The sequence below is a fragment of the Lithobates pipiens genome, unplaced genomic scaffold (genome assembly GCF_037356315.1).
Source record: "Lithobates pipiens isolate NorthernLeopardFrog02 unplaced genomic scaffold, aLitPip1_a1.2 Scaffold_44, whole genome shotgun sequence".
Lineage (NCBI taxonomy): Eukaryota > Metazoa > Chordata > Amphibia > Anura > Ranidae > Lithobates > Lithobates pipiens.
The window spans coordinates 3922839-3940013 of NW_027507870.1; the positions used below are offsets into that span (position 1 = coordinate 3922839).

Genomic DNA, 17175 nt, shown 5'->3' on the forward strand with positions numbered 1-17175 from the left:
AATGAAGACTTTGGAGTGGCCTAGCCAAAGTCCTGACCTGAATCCTATTGAGATGTTGTGGTATGACCTTAAAAAGGCCGTTCATGCTCGAAAACCCTCTAATGTAACTGAATTAGGACAATTCTGCAAAGATGAGTGGGCCAAAATTCCTCCAGGACGCTGTAAAAGCCTCATTGCACGTTATCGCAAACGCTTGGTTGCAGTTGTTGCTGCTAAGGGTGGCCCAACCAGTTATTAGGTTTAGGGGGCAATAACTTTTTCACACAGGGCCATGATGGTTTGGATTTTTTTTCACCTTTAATAATAAACACCTTCATTTACAAATTGCATTTTGTGTTTACTTGTGTTGTCCTTGACTATTGTTTAAATTGGTTTGATGTTCCGAAACACTTAAGTGTGACAAACATGCAAAGGAACAGGAAATGAGGAAGGGGGCAAACACTTTTTCACACCACTGTAGGAGCAAAAATGGAGACAGGGACAGAGTGTTGTCAACCTATTTGAGGAAGGTCTGTAGCATGCTAGACACAATGATGTAATCAGGAGGTTAGTAAGCAATAACTTAAAAGCCTTAAAATCGAGGCGACGGGAGGGAGCACCATTCAATTTGTGGAATACACTTAAGCACAATACAGCTCTTTTTCATGTGGCACTTCCTCTGATAAAGCCACAAAAGCAGAAAAACATGTTGGGGATGGGATAGGGAGCTTAAGAACTTTGGTATCCACAGATACCAACAATGAGACCAGTGAAGGGGCATAATTCCTCCCATTGAAACCAAAGATGGTGCACAACTCCACCCAATGATACCAACCAATTGGGCCCAATGACTGGGCACAATTCCTCTCAATGATACCAACAATAGGGCCCAATGACACCAATGATGGGGCACAATTCCTCCCACTGACACCAAAGATGGGGCATTGTTTTTTCCCCATTGATGTTGGGACCTTATCTACTGCCAATGGTCTGGATATGCCCCCCCCCCCCCCCCCAAGCACAGTAAACTGGCCCCTGTTTAGAAAGTTCAGAATCCCCTGTCCTAGAGGAAGATCTGTACATTCTATAGCCCTCCAGGTCATTCTCCTGGCACTGGTAGTACACCGGACCGGTGTCCATGAAGTTTATGGAACTTCACCACCTCTGTTGGGTGTTCTGCTGAATAAAGAGAACTTTTTCCCTGTTCAGTAGAAAGGTCTGATAAGATCTTAGCACCTCATCTTAAAATACTAAGCAATGTTCCTTTTTCTATAACTTCCTATTTCCCACCAGACCACACGCTCCTTTCTCAGGCACGTAGTGTCAGTGTAGACAGAGCTGAGTTTCTCCATCTCTTCACTTCCAGACAGACCTCCTGGAGGATAAATATAATGACCTTCTATTTCTGCATCCTGGTTGTGTGTATAATAGGTAAGTCTACAATATAATAAGTTAAAGGGAACCTGATAGTATAGAATTATGGGAGCTTCCACTGCTGCCTTATGCTTGAAGAGGTTAATTGTAGTCCATGCGACGGGGTGACAAAATAGGAGCAAAAATGGAGACAGGGACAGAGTGTTGTCAACCTATTTGAGGAAGGTCTGTAGCATGCTAGACACAATGATGTAATCAGGTGGGTGTGAAGCGATAACTCAAAAGCCTTAAAATCGAGGCGACGGGAGGGAGCACCATTCAATTTGTGGAATACAATTAAACACAATACAGCTCTTTTCACGTGGCACTTCCTCTGATGAAGCCACAAAAGCAGAAAAACATGTTTGGAATGAGATTGGGAGCTTAAGAACTTTTATAAAATAGTTGAAGTTGACGAATGCAATTTATAACTAGATGTAAATTGGGAAAGAAAAAGGGTAAGAAAGTGAGGGGGTGACAGAGCAGAATAGAACACTCGACTAATAAAGAAGATCAGATAATCCAATATGCATGAATAGAGGACAAGTAAAGCAGGACAGTTCCGACAGAGATCTTTTCTTCAATTCTTCTGCTCGTTGTTGTACTGCTAATGGAAATATGCATTCATTAATTATCATTATATTACCTGCTGCATGCAAAAATATATTATATCTACAGATATGTACACTGGACATACTGTGTTATTGTGATACATGCATACCTCCCAACCATCATGGATATGCTGGGACTGTCCCAGGACTTGATGCAAGTCCCGGTGTCCCGGCGAATGAAGTCTTTGTCCCGGAGTGGAGCCAAGTGCTGGAACAAAATTCCACACTTGGTTTCAGTGGCTTGCCCGCAAGCATGCACTGGCGTGGGCACCAGTAACACCAGCCCTGCGGCTTGAGTGGTGTGTCTGGTGTCCCACATGCTGCAAGCACAGCTGTGTAAATGTGACTCGGGCTGCCTCACTCATATACAGCTCACAAAGAGGGGAGGAATGTATATCTCCATATACTGGGACTTTAAATGAAACACACAAGGAAGGGGGGGGGGGGGGGGGCAGTGCGTCTCCATCCCTATTCTAAATATTATTATGAAGTTCTATATCATGTTTACTCAGATGTCATGTCTGTATATGTATTGAATACTCATTGGTCACATAGAAACGCTCCCTGACATTCATGTATAATTAATAATAACATTTCTACTCATACATTGTTTTTGAGCCTGCCTCATTTAAAGTCCCATACTCGTTTTGTCTTTTGAATTCATACACAGCTCACAGCAGTTTGCGGCTGAACCCTTCTCCTTGGCTGTGATGCACACAGACAGGAGGCGGGGAGGAGTCATGGTAGGGGCGGACTGGGCCTGGGGGGCGGTTGGCTGCTCTGATGCCCCAAAGAGGCTGCAGACATGCCCGCCAGACATCTATGCAGTTCCAGACAGGACCTGCAGGGCTCACATGACCGGCCAGCTCTTCCCTCTTACCTCCTTGTCCATGAGCACCACCCACTGATCGCTGGAGCTACCTGTTGTTAGTTACCTGGACCTGCTAGGTACCTGGATGGCGTTTCAGATGTGACTGGGGGAGGGAGGCAGTCATTAGGGAGTGTACAGAGTAAAGAGGGAAAGATTGGGGGTGTAAGGGTAAAGGGGAATAAACTAGGGGGGCTGATTTTTGCTAGGAGGAGGAATGGGGTGGGGGGATATTGGTTAAGAGGAGGAATAGGGGGATTTGACCCCCTGTACCCTGCCTTACTGACTCCTGTCCTCCATTCTGCTAACCGACATGCTGAACCCTGTACCCTGCCCTACTGACCCCCTGTCTTCCATCCTGCTGACTCATTTACACTGCCCTGCTGACCTCCTATCCTCTGCCCTGCAGTCCCTTCTCCTCTGCCATGCTGATTCCTGTCCTCCACCCAACTGACCCCTGTCTTCTGCCCTGATAACCCCTGATCACCACCCAACTGACCCCTGTCTTCTGCCCTGATCTCCACCCAGCTGACCTCTGTCTTCTGCCCTGATCTCCACCCAGCTGACCTCTGTCTTCTGCCCTGATAACCTCTGCTCTCCACCCAGCTGATCTCTGTCCTGGTTTTGTTTCACCGCACTCATTAAGTACCTCCCACTGTTAAGAGTTTGGCCACACCCACATTTTCTCCCTCAAGTGTCCCTCCGTTCCCTTGCATCTTCATACAGTACCTCAGATCATCCAATTCCTGCACATTCACACCTCAGATTATCCCAATTCCTGCAACATCACCCCTCAGATCACCCCAATTCCTGCAACATCACCCCTCAGATCACCCCAATTCCTGCAACTTCACCCCTCAGATCAGCCCCAATTCCTGCACCTTCAACCCTCAGATCACCCAATTCCTGCACCTTCACCCCTCAGATCACCCCAATTCCTGCACCTTCACCCCTCAGAACCCCCAATTCCTACATCTTCATACCTCAGATCACCCCAATTCCTGCAACTTCACCCCCCAGATCATCCCAATTCCTGCACCTTCACATCTCAGATCCCCCCAATCCCTGCACCTTCACCCCTCAGATCATCCCAATTCCTGCACCTTCACACCTCAGATCCCCCCCAATTCCAGCACCTCCACCCCTCAGAACACCCCAATCCCTGCACCTTCACACCTCAGATCATCCCAATTCCTGCACCTTCACACCTCAGATCCCCCCAATTCCTTCACCTTCACCCCTCAGATCAGCCCAATTCCTGCACCTTCACCCCTCAGATCACCCCAATTTATGCACCTTCACATCTCAGATCACCCCAATTCCTGCATTTTCCTCCCTCAGATCACCCCAATTCCTGCATGTTGGCAGCTCAGTTCATCTCAGTTCCTTCCAATGTCTTCTGCATTTTCATTTCTTGGAACAAATATTCAAATTAGAAGTAATGAACTCACGGAATGCCTTGTTCTAGGTCAGTGTGTTAAAGTACCGAATTCAAAGACAGACAGGAAACTAACATTTTCAGACGGTGGTCAGCGGTGACCAGGCTCTGCTCGCGGTTTTTATCTCCATTCTGTTTAAAGTGAGAAATGTGTGATAACTGATCTTTCTGGCCTTTTATCTCGCACTGTGTCACAATTTCCCAACTCTACCAGTTTCCAGAACAAACACTTACTGTACAAAGCAAAGAAGCCAAAGCATGTTTTGTGGTCTTTTCATTTTTAAAGCAGCTCTATGATTGTGGTAGACCTCCCCCTTATAACAGGATGTGTTCAGCACACAGGGGACACCACATGTTGACTAGGGATGAGCCGAACACCCCCCCGGTTTGGTTCGCACCAGAACCTACGAACGGACCGAAAATTCGTAAGAACTTTAGAACCCCGTTAAAGTTTATGGGACTCGAATGTTCAAAATCAAAGTGCGAATTTTAAAGGCTAATATGCAAGATATTGTCCTAAAAAAGGGTTTGGGGGCCTGGGTCCTGCCCCAGGGGACATGGGTCAATGCAAAAAAAAAAAAGTTTTTAAAATGGCTATTTTTTCAGGAGCACTGATTTTAATGACATTTAAAGTAAAAAAAAGTGAAATATTCCTTTAAATATGGTGCCTGGGGGGTGTCTGTAGTATGCCTGTGAAGTGCCACGTGTTTGCCGTGTTTAGAACAGTCCCTGCACAAAATTACATTTTTAACAGAAAAAAAGTCATTTAAAACTGCTTGCGGTTTTAATGTTATATCTGGTTTCGGCAATACGGATGAAAATCATTGAGAAAAATGGCATGGGTAGCCCCCCCCCCCTGCCCATTACCAGCCCCTTTGGGTCTTGTACAGATATTAAGGGGAAAACCGTACCTAAATAAAAAAAAGGAAATGCGTGTGGCCCCCAGGCCCTATATACTCAGAACAGCAGTATACAGGCGGTGCAAACAAGACAGGGACTGTGTAGGTTTGTTGTGTTAAGTAGAATCTGTTTGTAATTTTGAACTGGTACATTTTTAAAGTTTAGCTCCAGTCCAAAAATCTATTTTTAAGCTTTTTGGAAAACATAGGGAAGGGTTATCACCCCTGTATAATTTTTTGGCCATCCATCTTTTTTCATCTCACTTGCTGTTGTCTCCTTCCTTTTGCAAGTAGGAGATGTTTGTAAGTTGGATGTTTGAAAGTAGGGGCCTGCCCTATATGCTCTGCAGAAATAGGGGCCTAAGGTGTTGGTGTTGCCACAACACTGTAAGCCCTCAAAGTAACTCTTGGTGGGCGCTGGAGCGCCCTGCTGTGAACCATTTTATCAAGAATTGTAATTACATGCCATTGTTGAACAGTGGTAGAAAAATTGGGCCTTTGGTGGTTGTGGTGCTGGTGCCACAACACTGTAAGTCCTCACAGTTACTCTCGCGGGCGCTGGAATGGGCCCTCCTGTGAAATATTATATCAAGAATTGTAATTACTTGCACCTGTTAAACAGGGGCTGAAAAATTGGGCCTTAGGCACTGGTGCCACAACACTGCAACACCTCACAGAAATTCTAGTTGGAGAGCAGGAATGAGCCCTGCTGCAAAGTATTGCATCAAAAATTGTAATTACATGCCCTTATTAAATACGGGCTGAAAAATTGGGCCTCAGGCACTGGTGCTGGTGCACAATACTGCAACCCCTCACAGATACTCTAGTTGGAGCGCAGGAATGAGCCCTCCTGCAAAATATTGCATCAAAAATTGTAATTACATGCCCTTGTTAAACAGGGGTTGAAAAATTGGGCCTTAAGTACTTGTGCTGGTGCCATGACAGCAACCCCTCACAGATACTCTAGTTGGAGTGCGGGAATGAGCCCTGCTGCAAAGTATTGCATCAAAAATTGTAATTACATGCCCTTGTTAAACAGGGGCTGAAAAATTGGGCCTTAGCCACTTGTGGCCACGCCCAGAACCAAAAATGTTCTTCCAAGCTATCAGCAGGATCATTGAGGAGGAAGAGGATAGTCACTCAGCATAACAGGACAGTCACTCAGAATCAGCATAGGCAGTCTTGAAGGGATGTGACGTTTCTGCCTGTGGTATAGGACCAGAACAACACCAGCAATTGGGGTAGCTTCAGGTGTACACTATGCAGGGGGCACAATACACAGACTGTAATTGTGCTAGGTTCACAAGAAATTAAGACACTGTCCCTGCCTATCTGTCTCTCTATGAACGCCACAACACACTACACAAGGCTGCCGCGCAGGCGGCCTTATATAGTGTGGGGCGTGTACTAAACCGCCTGAGCTATAATTGGCCACAGGCATCTTGCCTGTGGCCAATTATGGCTTTCCTCGCTGCCGGTGCTGTGATTGGCCAATGTAACGGCTCCCCTAATATAAAGAGGGTTAACGCCGTTTGCGATGTTCCCTCTTCTGGACACACATCCACTCGCTGCCAATATCCACAGCTAAATGACCCTTTCCTATAGGAGCCGATCCCTCTGGCAAAAAGACGAGACACACTCTGTCCCTTCTGTAGTAGGAATGACTTTATTAAAAACCAACATTGTATTTTTATACACAATTCAAGGCACATAAAAATTATATAGTATATAGCCCTCGTGAATCTATTGTCCAATATATACCATATTGACAGCGCTAAAACAACAAAACAATCATTCTTAAGAGGGTAGAAGCCCCATGGTTTACAACAAAAACCACAGTAATGTCCTTAAAAAGTCCCACACATCTGAGGATGGGATTTTAGTTGAAACACCAAAATGATGGAAAACAGAAAGAAAAGTCCATCTCCAAGAAAAGACCACCAGTGCAGAAAGAGCTTGTTAGCCGGTGACACCCCTTATGGTAAAGCACTCACCAGAACCCAATGGGTTAACAGGCACCTCTTTATAAATAGTCTTTCACTGGTATTCCTCTGTACCCAATTCCTGTGTCCTCATAGATTTTTCGGATTTAATACTTCACTCCCAGCAGCAAGTTCACATATAGAAAACAGCAAAAAGAGGTTCCATAGTGCAAACTGCTTTATTCTTTAAAAAATTTGTGCGCATATACACCATACGTACATAATCAATAAAAATTCATTCACAGAGATGTAACCACTAGAACAACCGGATTTGTCTCACCGCGGCTCCGGGCGTCTTAGATCGAATGCAGGCTCGGCTTCCACGGCGGGTCCCGGGCAATCGTACAAATCGACCGCTCTGTAGTTACGAATAGCTGCTTGGTCACGCCCATACGCGTTTCGTCATCACGTCTTCATCTGTGGGCGTGGCCAAGCAGTGCAGCTAATCCGATTAAATATGAATAGGGGCGGAGAGGTGGCTCATGGGCATTCCCACGTCCAGCCCCCTAGACACACTCACTCCCACCCAATGCGGAAATGAAAAGGCCACGTCGTGCAAGCCATCGCCATGACAACATGCCTAAATGTACACTGTTTGCAAAAAAACTTTCGTTTCTCACGAGTACGTCCCTGTGGGTAAAATTTGTTCACACAAACCTTCGTTTCTCATGAGAACAGTATTAATTCATTAAATCACCGAACAGCATACATTAAGTGAGCAGGTTATCTCATTATTCCAGGAAATCACCATTATCATACTAAAATAATAATATAATAATAAATTTACATCATTATTACCTAAAATACCCATTATCATACCAAAATAATAAATATTGTCAATATTGCAGGTATCCATCTTAGAAAAATGCATTGAGATAAAAGGCACATATATCTCAAATCTATATATACCACCAATATGTATGCAGAGCAAAATGCATTACATTCAATAAAATATTAAATAATTCTCCACACTATCTTAATCAATAGTCTTGTCTGATAGATTAATAAAAAATGATAAGATAAAATAAAACCCGAATGTTGAGTACCAGCAAAGCTAGAAAATGCAGACCTCTTGGTCTACTCGACTGCAAAAGTAGGTGTCCCAAAAAATAGAATAGAATAGAACCGACCTATACTCTTTTTTGTATACATGTATGCTGTGTTCACATAAAAAAATATATTAATAAAACAAGGCTAAATATGTTATGCAGAAACTGTTCTAAAATATATTAAGCTCAAATCCTCCTCAATATTTCCCCAGTGTACTGCAATAAAAACTTAGTAGTCACTAATGAAACAGTTAACATCCACCTCTATATTTAAACCGTAGGGACTCAAAGTGTTCATACGGAACAGCCACTCGGTCTCACGTTTAGATATTTCCCGGACTAAATTACTGCCCTTCCAATTCGGAAAGACCCTATCTACACCCCAAAAATTAAGACCTGTTGGGTCCCTGTCGTGTTTAAGTCTGAAATGTAGGGAAACACTATGGTCCTTATAGCCAATGGAAATATTGTAAATATGTTCTGCCACCCTAGTACATAATTTCCTTTTTGTTCGTCCTACATACATCAGTCCACACGGGCACTGAAGTACATATACTACATGTGTGGTCACACATGTGATAAATTGATCGATCTTAAAATTTTGTCCATTACCAGTGGAGGTGAATTGATCAATCCCCCGAATGTGATTGTGAACAGATTTACAGGCTTTGCACCTTCGACAGGCAAAAAAGCCAGCTCGATCCCAGAACATAAGAGGCCTGGAGGGTGGATCCAAAACCTTTTTGACAATTTTATCCCCAAAAGAGAAATTACGTCTGTAAATAAATCTAGGGTTCTCAGGAATTACTCCCTTGAGCGTCCTATCTAATTTGAGGATGTCCCAGTGTTTTCGGATAATCCCCTCTACCTCCTTGTATTGGCCATGGAGGGTGCTAATGAAACCCCATTCATGAGTACTACACATTATCCTTTCTTTCCGTTGTAAACATTGCTCCTGGGGTACACGTAGCACCTGTTGCAATTCCTGATCCAGCATGTCAAAGGAGTAACCCTTTTCCACAAATTTATCCCTGACTAAAGATGCCTGTGTCAAATAATCATCATCAAAGGTACAATTTCTTCTAACACGAAGAAACTGACCTTTCGGTATCCCACGTAGCCAGAGCGGATGATGTCCACTATGAATAGGAATAAAACTATTTCTGTCCGTTGGCTTAAAAAACACTTTTGTGGACAAATTAGTCATTTCTCTCATTACAGTTACATCCAGAAAGTGGATTGACTTTTTATTCCAACTGAAGTCTAATTTTATATTGTTATTATTGTTGTTCAAACCATCAGAAAAGTCCTTCAGAGATTCCTCCGTGCCTTGCCAGATGAAAAACATATCATCTATATACCTATGATAGAAAAGTAATTCCCTTCTCCGGTTCGCAAAAATCCGTATATCCTCCCAATGGCTCATAAATAAATTCGCCAAACTCGGCGCAAATTTTGAACCCATCGCTACCCCTTTCTTTTGGTTATAAAATTTACCATCATACCAAAAGTAGTTGTGCGACAGGCAAAATTCCAGAGCCATTCGCAAAAACTTTTTTTGTATGTAAGGCAGGTCGTCCCTCTGAGAGAATGCCCAATTGAGAGCCAACAGGGCATCCTCGTGCTGTATAATCGTATAGAGAGACGACACATCTGCTGTTACTAAAAAGATTTCAGCGTCTCCAGGAAACTCCACACCACGCAACAAACCTAAAAAGCTTGTGGTGTCCTTTAAATAGGCACGTGTAGTGACCACACTCATCTGCAAGAAATGGTCTAAATATTGACCAATCCTAGCAGTCACTGATTTTATTCCGTTAACGATTGGCCTAGCCGGGGGTTCCGTCTGACTCTTATGGATCTTAGGTAACGTGTAAATATTGGGAATTCTATTATAACTAGGTACCAAAAATAACCGTTCCTTTTTTGTTAGGACCCGCATATAATATCCAAAATCCACCAAATTGCCCAAATCCTCACGATACGATTTCGTAGGGTCTCTATCTAGTAGAGTATATGTTGTTTGATCTGACAACATATCGCATAGCTGAGTGTGGTAATACTGCTTATCCAACAGTACCACACCTCCCCCTTTATCTGCTGGTCGGACAATAATATCCTTTCTTTCCTCTAGGGCTTTAATCCCTTCTTTAATATATATAGGACAAGGATTTTTCTTTAGTGGAAGGGCATCTAAATCCCTAAGGACTGATTGTTTAAACACCTCCACTTGGTGGTTGGAAGGTAGTGGTGGATTAAATAATGACTTATTCCGGAGATTGCTGTTCACGCCAATTATTCCATTATCCCTATTATTCGTTATCATACTGCTATTAGAAAGCATATATTTCTTAATATTGATCTTCCGTACGTATTTCTGTACTTCAATATAGACATTAAATTTATTCATTGGTTGGCGTACAGAACATTTCAAACCCGCATTTAGAATGTTTTTTTCTTTCTGGGATAAAGTTACTTGAGTCAAATTATAAATCCCTGTCATTCCGTCTCCCTGCGTCTTTTTTTGTTTGAGGCGTTTACCGGCTCTGCAGCCTCTTTTTCCATGGTTTTTTGTTGTTGTCTGACCGGACTGTATGGCATTCCCCAATCCTGGGGATGTCTCCAATCCTGATTGTTCTGGACGGATGGTGGATAAGAGGGTCGACCTCTCCATGGTCGCCCCCCTCTTGGTCTCCCCCTCCAATGTCCCCTCCCGCCTCTCCCTAAAAAAGGGGGCATCTGAGTATTACGGGGTGAGGATGATCTCACTAGAGGAGCAAAACGGTTATGTGTGTCAGGCTGATATATCCCTTGTTGATTATAACCCGGGCGAGTTTCCTTGTATCCCTTATTCTTACCCACAAAATTGGACTGTTTACGTGCCTGACTGTTTTGGGGGTTTTTTTTCCCAAAATTTATTTTTCTTGGTAAGGCCTCCTCAGTTACCTTAGGGATATTATCCAATGCTTTTGGTACGTTAGTTACTGGTTGTGTAGATGTAACCCCAACCCCGGTTTCTTCTTGTGTTGATGGTCTAAATCCTACCTGCCAACTATACATAGTGTGATTCCTAAAATCATTTAAATCCCTTCTAAATTTCTTTATTTTCTTTTTTTGTGTATCCCTATCCACCTTTTCCAATTTTTTCTGAATATCACTATTGAAAGAAGCTAGTTGTGGAGTGCCTCTTATTGGTTCTAATAAGGACTGCAAATCTGTGATTCTTTTTTCCAAAATCACCATTTTTCTCTTTTTACGTGCTAATACCAGTTGCTGTAATTTATAGCCAACTCCATTAAAGAAATCAAGCCACTCTGACATAGAACCTGTGTCATCAAGTCCGTCCTGAGGTGCCACATCCCACCTCAGGCTTCTCATTATTAATTTGTCCTTGAGGTACTGTTCAAACGTACAGATATCCCACCAGGTGCGAACTTGTTTCTCAAGGGTGTTGGCTAGTGCTGTTAGAGTTTCCGTATAATCATTATCTTCAAGTGTTCCCCCTTCACAGGAAAACACTGCTTCTAAATCAATTTGTCGATCCCTCAAAAAATTGATTGCATCCATGTTCGCTAAGGGTAAATTTAACTATGTAACAAGTACTGATATCACTGGCAAACAATCTAAACAAAAATTGCTAAGAATATTCCCCACCGATCCCAGCGCACACAGAAACAAAAGATGATATAATTTGCAAGCTGCTATCATACAAAAGATAAATCATAAAAATTATATAGTATATAGCCCTCGTGAATCTATTGTCCAATATATACCATATTGACAGCGCTAAAACAACAAAACAATCATTCTTAAGAGGGTAGAAGCCCCATGGTTTACAACAAAAACCACAGTAATGTCCTTAAAAAGTCCCACACATCTGAGGATGGGATTTTAGTTGAAACACCAAAATGATGGAAAACAGAAAGAAAAGTCCATCTCCAAGAAAAGACCACCAGTGCAGAAAGAGCTTGTTAGCCGGTGACACCCCTTATGGTAAAGCACTCACCAGAACCCAATGGGTTAACAGGCACCTCTTTATAAATAGTCTTTCACTGGTATTCCTCTGTACCCAATTCCTGTGTCCTCATAGATTTTTCGGATTTAATACTTCACTCCCAGCAGCAAGTTCACATATAGAAAACAGCAAAAAGAGGTTCCATAGTGCAAACTGCTTTATTCTTTAAAAAATTTGTGCGCATATACACCATACGTACATAATCAATAAAAATTCATTCACAGAGATGTAACCACTAGAACAACCGGATTTGTCTCACCGCGGCTCCGGGCGTCTTAGATCGAATGCAGGCTCGGCTTCCACGGCGGGTCCCGGGCAATCGTACAAATCGACCGCTCTGTAGTTACGAATAGCTGCTTGGTCACGCCCATACGCGTTTCGTCATCACGTCTTCATCTGTGGGCGTGGCCAAGCAGTGCAGCTAATCCGATTAAATATGAATAGGGGCGGAGAGGTGGCTCATGGGCATTCCCACGTCCAGCCCCCTAGACACACTCACTCCCACCCAATGCGGAAATGAAAAGGCCACGTCGTGCAAGCCATCGCCATGACAACATGCCTAAATGTACACTGTTCGCAAAAAAACTTTCGTTTCTCACGAGTACGTCCCTGTGGGTAAAATTTGTTCACACAAACCTTCGTTTCTCATGAGAACAGTATTAATTCATTAAATCACCGAACAGCATACATTAAGTGAGCAGGTTATCTCATTATTCCAGGAAATCACCATTATCATACTAAAATAATAATATAATAATAAATTTACATCATTATTACCTAAAATACCCATTATCATACCAAAATAATAAATATTGTCAATATTGCAGGTATCCATCTTAGAAAAATGCATTGAGATAAAAGGCACATATATCTCAAATCTATATATACCACCAATATGTATGCAGAGCAAAATGCATTACATTCAATAAAATATTAAATAATTCTCCACACTATCTTAATCAATAGTCTTGTCTGATAGATTAATAAAAAATGATAAGATAAAATAAAACCCGAATGTTGAGTACCAGCAAAGCTAGAAAATGCAGACCTCTTGGTCTACTCGACTGCAAAAGTAGGTGTCCCAAAAAATAGAATAGAATAGAACCGACCTATACTCTTTTTTGTATACATGTATGCTGTGTTCACATAAAAAAATATATTAATAAAACAAGGCTAAATATGTTATGCAGAAACTGTTCTAAAATATATTAAGCTCAAATCCTCCTCAATATTTCCCCAGTGTACTGCAATAAAAACTTAGTAGTCACTAATGAAACAGTTAACATCCACCTCTATATTTAAACCGTAGGGACTCAAAGTGTTCATACGGAACAGCCACTCGGTCTCACGTTTAGATATTTCCCGGACTAAATTACTGCCCTTCCAATTCGGAAAGACCCTATCTACACCCCAAAAATTAAGACCTGTTGGGTCCCTGTCGTGTTTAAGTCTGAAATGTAGGGAAACACTATGGTCCTTATAGCCAATGGAAATATTGTAAATATGTTCTGCCACCCTAGTACATAATTTCCTTTTTGTTCGTCCTACATACATCAGTCCACACGGGCACTGAAGTACATATACTACATGTGTGGTCACACATGTGATAAATTGATCGATCTTAAAATTTTGTCCATTACCAGTGGAGGTGAATTGATCAATCCCCCGAATGTGATTGTGAACAGATTTACAGGCTTTGCACCTTCGACAGGCAAAAAAGCCAGCTCGATCCCAGAACATAAGAGGCCTGGAGGGTGGATCCAAAACCTTTTTGACAATTTTATCCCCAAAAGAGAAATTACGTCTGTAAATAAATCTAGGGTTCTCAGGAATTACTCCCTTGAGCGTCCTATCTAATTTGAGGATGTCCCAGTGTTTTCGGATAATCCCCTCTACCTCCTTGTATTGGCCATGGAGGGTGCTAATGAAACCCCATTCATGAGTACTACACATTATCCTTTCTTTCCGTTGTAAACATTGCTCCTGGGGTACACGTAGCACCTGTTGCAATTCCTGATCCAGCATGTCAAAGGAGTAACCCTTTTCCACAAATTTATCCCTGACTAAAGATGCCTGTGTCAAATAATCATCATCAAAGGTACAATTTCTTCTAACACGAAGAAACTGACCTTTCGGTATCCCACGTAGCCAGAGCGGATGATGTCCACTATGAATAGGAATAAAACTATTTCTGTCCGTTGGCTTAAAAAACACTTTTGTGGACAAATTAGTCATTTCTCTCATTACAGTTACATCCAGAAAGTGGATTGACTTTTTATTCCAACTGAAGTCTAATTTTATATTGTTATTATTGTTGTTCAAACCATCAGAAAAGTCCTTCAGAGATTCCTCCGTGCCTTGCCAGATGAAAAACATATCATCTATATACCTATGATAGAAAAGTAATTCCCTTCTCCGGTTCGCAAAAATCCGTATATCCTCCCAATGGCTCATAAATAAATTCGCCAAACTCGGCGCAAATTTTGAACCCATCGCTACCCCTTTCTTTTGGTTATAAAATTTACCATCATACCAAAAGTAGTTGTGCGACAGGCAAAATTCCAGAGCCATTCGCAAAAACTTTTTTTGTATGTAAGGCAGGTCGTCCCTCTGAGAGAATGCCCAATTGAGAGCCAACAGGGCATCCTCGTGCTGTATAATCGTATAGAGAGACGACACATCTGCTGTTACTAAAAAGATTTCAGCGTCTCCAGGAAACTCCACACCACGCAACAAACCTAAAAAGCTTGTGGTGTCCTTTAAATAGGCACGTGTAGTGACCACACTCATCTGCAAGAAATGGTCTAAATATTGACCAATCCTAGCAGTCACTGATTTTATTCCGTTAACGATTGGCCTAGCCGGGGGTTCCGTCTGACTCTTATGGATCTTAGGTAACGTGTAAATATTGGGAATTCTATTATAACTAGGTACCAAAAATAACCGTTCCTTTTTTGTTAGGACCCGCATATAATATCCAAAATCCACCAAATTGCCCAAATCCTCACGATACGATTTCGTAGGGTCTCTATCTAGTAGAGTATATGTTGTTTGATCTGACAACATATCGCATAGCTGAGTGTGGTAATACTGCTTATCCAACAGTACCACACCTCCCCCTTTATCTGCTGGTCGGACAATAATATCCTTTCTTTCCTCTAGGGCTTTAATCCCTTCTTTAATATATATAGGACAAGGATTTTTCTTTAGTGGAAGGGCATCTAAATCCCTAAGGACTGATTGTTTAAACACCTCCACTTGGTGGTTGGAAGGTAGTGGTGGATTAAATAATGACTTATTCCGGAGATTGCTGTTCACGCCAATTATTCCATTATCCCTATTATTCGTTATCATACTGCTATTAGAAAGCATATATTTCTTAATATTGATCTTCCGTACGTATTTCTGTACTTCAATATAGACATTAAATTTATTCATTGGTTGGCGTACAGAACATTTCAAACCCGCATTTAGAATGTTTTTTTCTTTCTGGGATAAAGTTACTTGAGTCAAATTATAAATCCCTGTCATTCCGTCTCCCTGCGTCTTTTTTTGTTTGAGGCGTTTACCGGCTCTGCAGCCTCTTTTTCCATGGTTTTTTGTTGTTGTCTGACCGGACTGTATGGCATTCCCCAATCCTGGGGATGTCTCCAATCCTGATTGTTCTGGACGGATGGTGGATAAGAGGGTCGACCTCTCCATGGTCGCCCCCCTCTTGGTCTCCCCCTCCAATGTCCCCTCCCGCCTCTCCCTAAAAAAGGGGGCATCTGAGTATTACGGGGTGAGGATGATCTCACTAGAGGAGCAAAACGGTTATGTGTGTCAGGCTGATATATCCCTTGTTGATTATAACCCGGGCGAGTTTCCTTGTATCCCTTATTCTTACCCACAAAATTGGACTGTTTACGTGCCTGACTGTTTTGGGGGTTTTTTTTCCCAAAATTTATTTTTCTTGGTAAGGCCTCCTCAGTTACCTTAGGGATATTATCCAATGCTTTTGGTACGTTAGTTACTGGTTGTGTAGATGTAACCCCAACCCCGGTTTCTTCTTGTGTTGATGGTCTAAATCCTACCTGCCAACTATACATAGTGTGATTCCTAAAATCATTTAAATCCCTTCTAAATTTCTTTATTTTCTTTTTTTGTGTATCCCTATCCACCTTTTCCAATTTTTTCTGAATATCACTATTGAAAGAAGCTAGTTGTGGAGTGCCTCTTATTGGTTCTAATAAGGACTGCAAATCTGTGATTCTTTTTTCCAAAATCACCATTTTTCTCTTTTTACGTGCTTTTCATTTCCGCATTGGGTGGGAGTGAGTGTGTCTAGGGGGCTGGACGTGGGAATGCCCATGAGCCACCTCTCCGCCCCTATTCATATTTAATCGGATTAGCTGCACTGCTTGGCCACGCCCACAGATGAAGACGTGATGACGAAACGCGTATGGGCGTGACCAAGCAGCTATTCGTAACTACAGAGCGGTCGATTTGTACGATTGCCCGGGACCCGCCGTGGAAGCCGAGCCTGCATTCGATCTAAGACGCCCGGAGCCGCGGTGAGACAAATCCGGTTGTTCTAGTGGTTACATCTCTGTGAATGAATTTTTATTGATTATGTACGTATGGTGTATATGCGCACAAATTTTTTAAAGAATAAAGCAGTTTGCACTATGGAACCTCTTTTTGCTGTTTTCTATATGTGAACTTGCTGCTGGGAGTGAAGTATTAAATCCGAAAAATCTATGAGGACACAGGAATTGGGTACAGAGGAATACCAGTGAAAGACTATTTATAAAGAGGTGCCTGTTAACCCATTGGGTTCTGGTGAGTGCTTTACCATAAGGGGTGTCACCGGCTAACAAGCTCTTTCTGCACTGGTGGTCTTTTCTTGGAGATGGACTTTTCTTTCTGTTTTCCATCATTT

General features: G+C 42.4%; 1 protein-coding gene across 2 annotated transcripts in view; it reads left to right on the plus strand.

Annotated features, from left to right (window-relative positions):
• The first annotated feature begins 1280 nt into the window (after positions 1-1280).
• The window catches only part of LOC143956896 (uncharacterized), a 59772-nt gene continuing 43877 nt past the window's right edge, over positions 1281-17175 (plus strand). For both annotated transcript variants that reach the window (XM_077467065.1, XM_077467064.1), the window contains exon 1: positions 1281-1410. In XM_077467065.1, the coding sequence (XP_077323191.1) occupies positions 1371-1410 (40 nt within the window). In that variant the 5' untranslated portion in view covers positions 1281-1370. The remainder of the gene's footprint in view (positions 1411-17175) is intronic.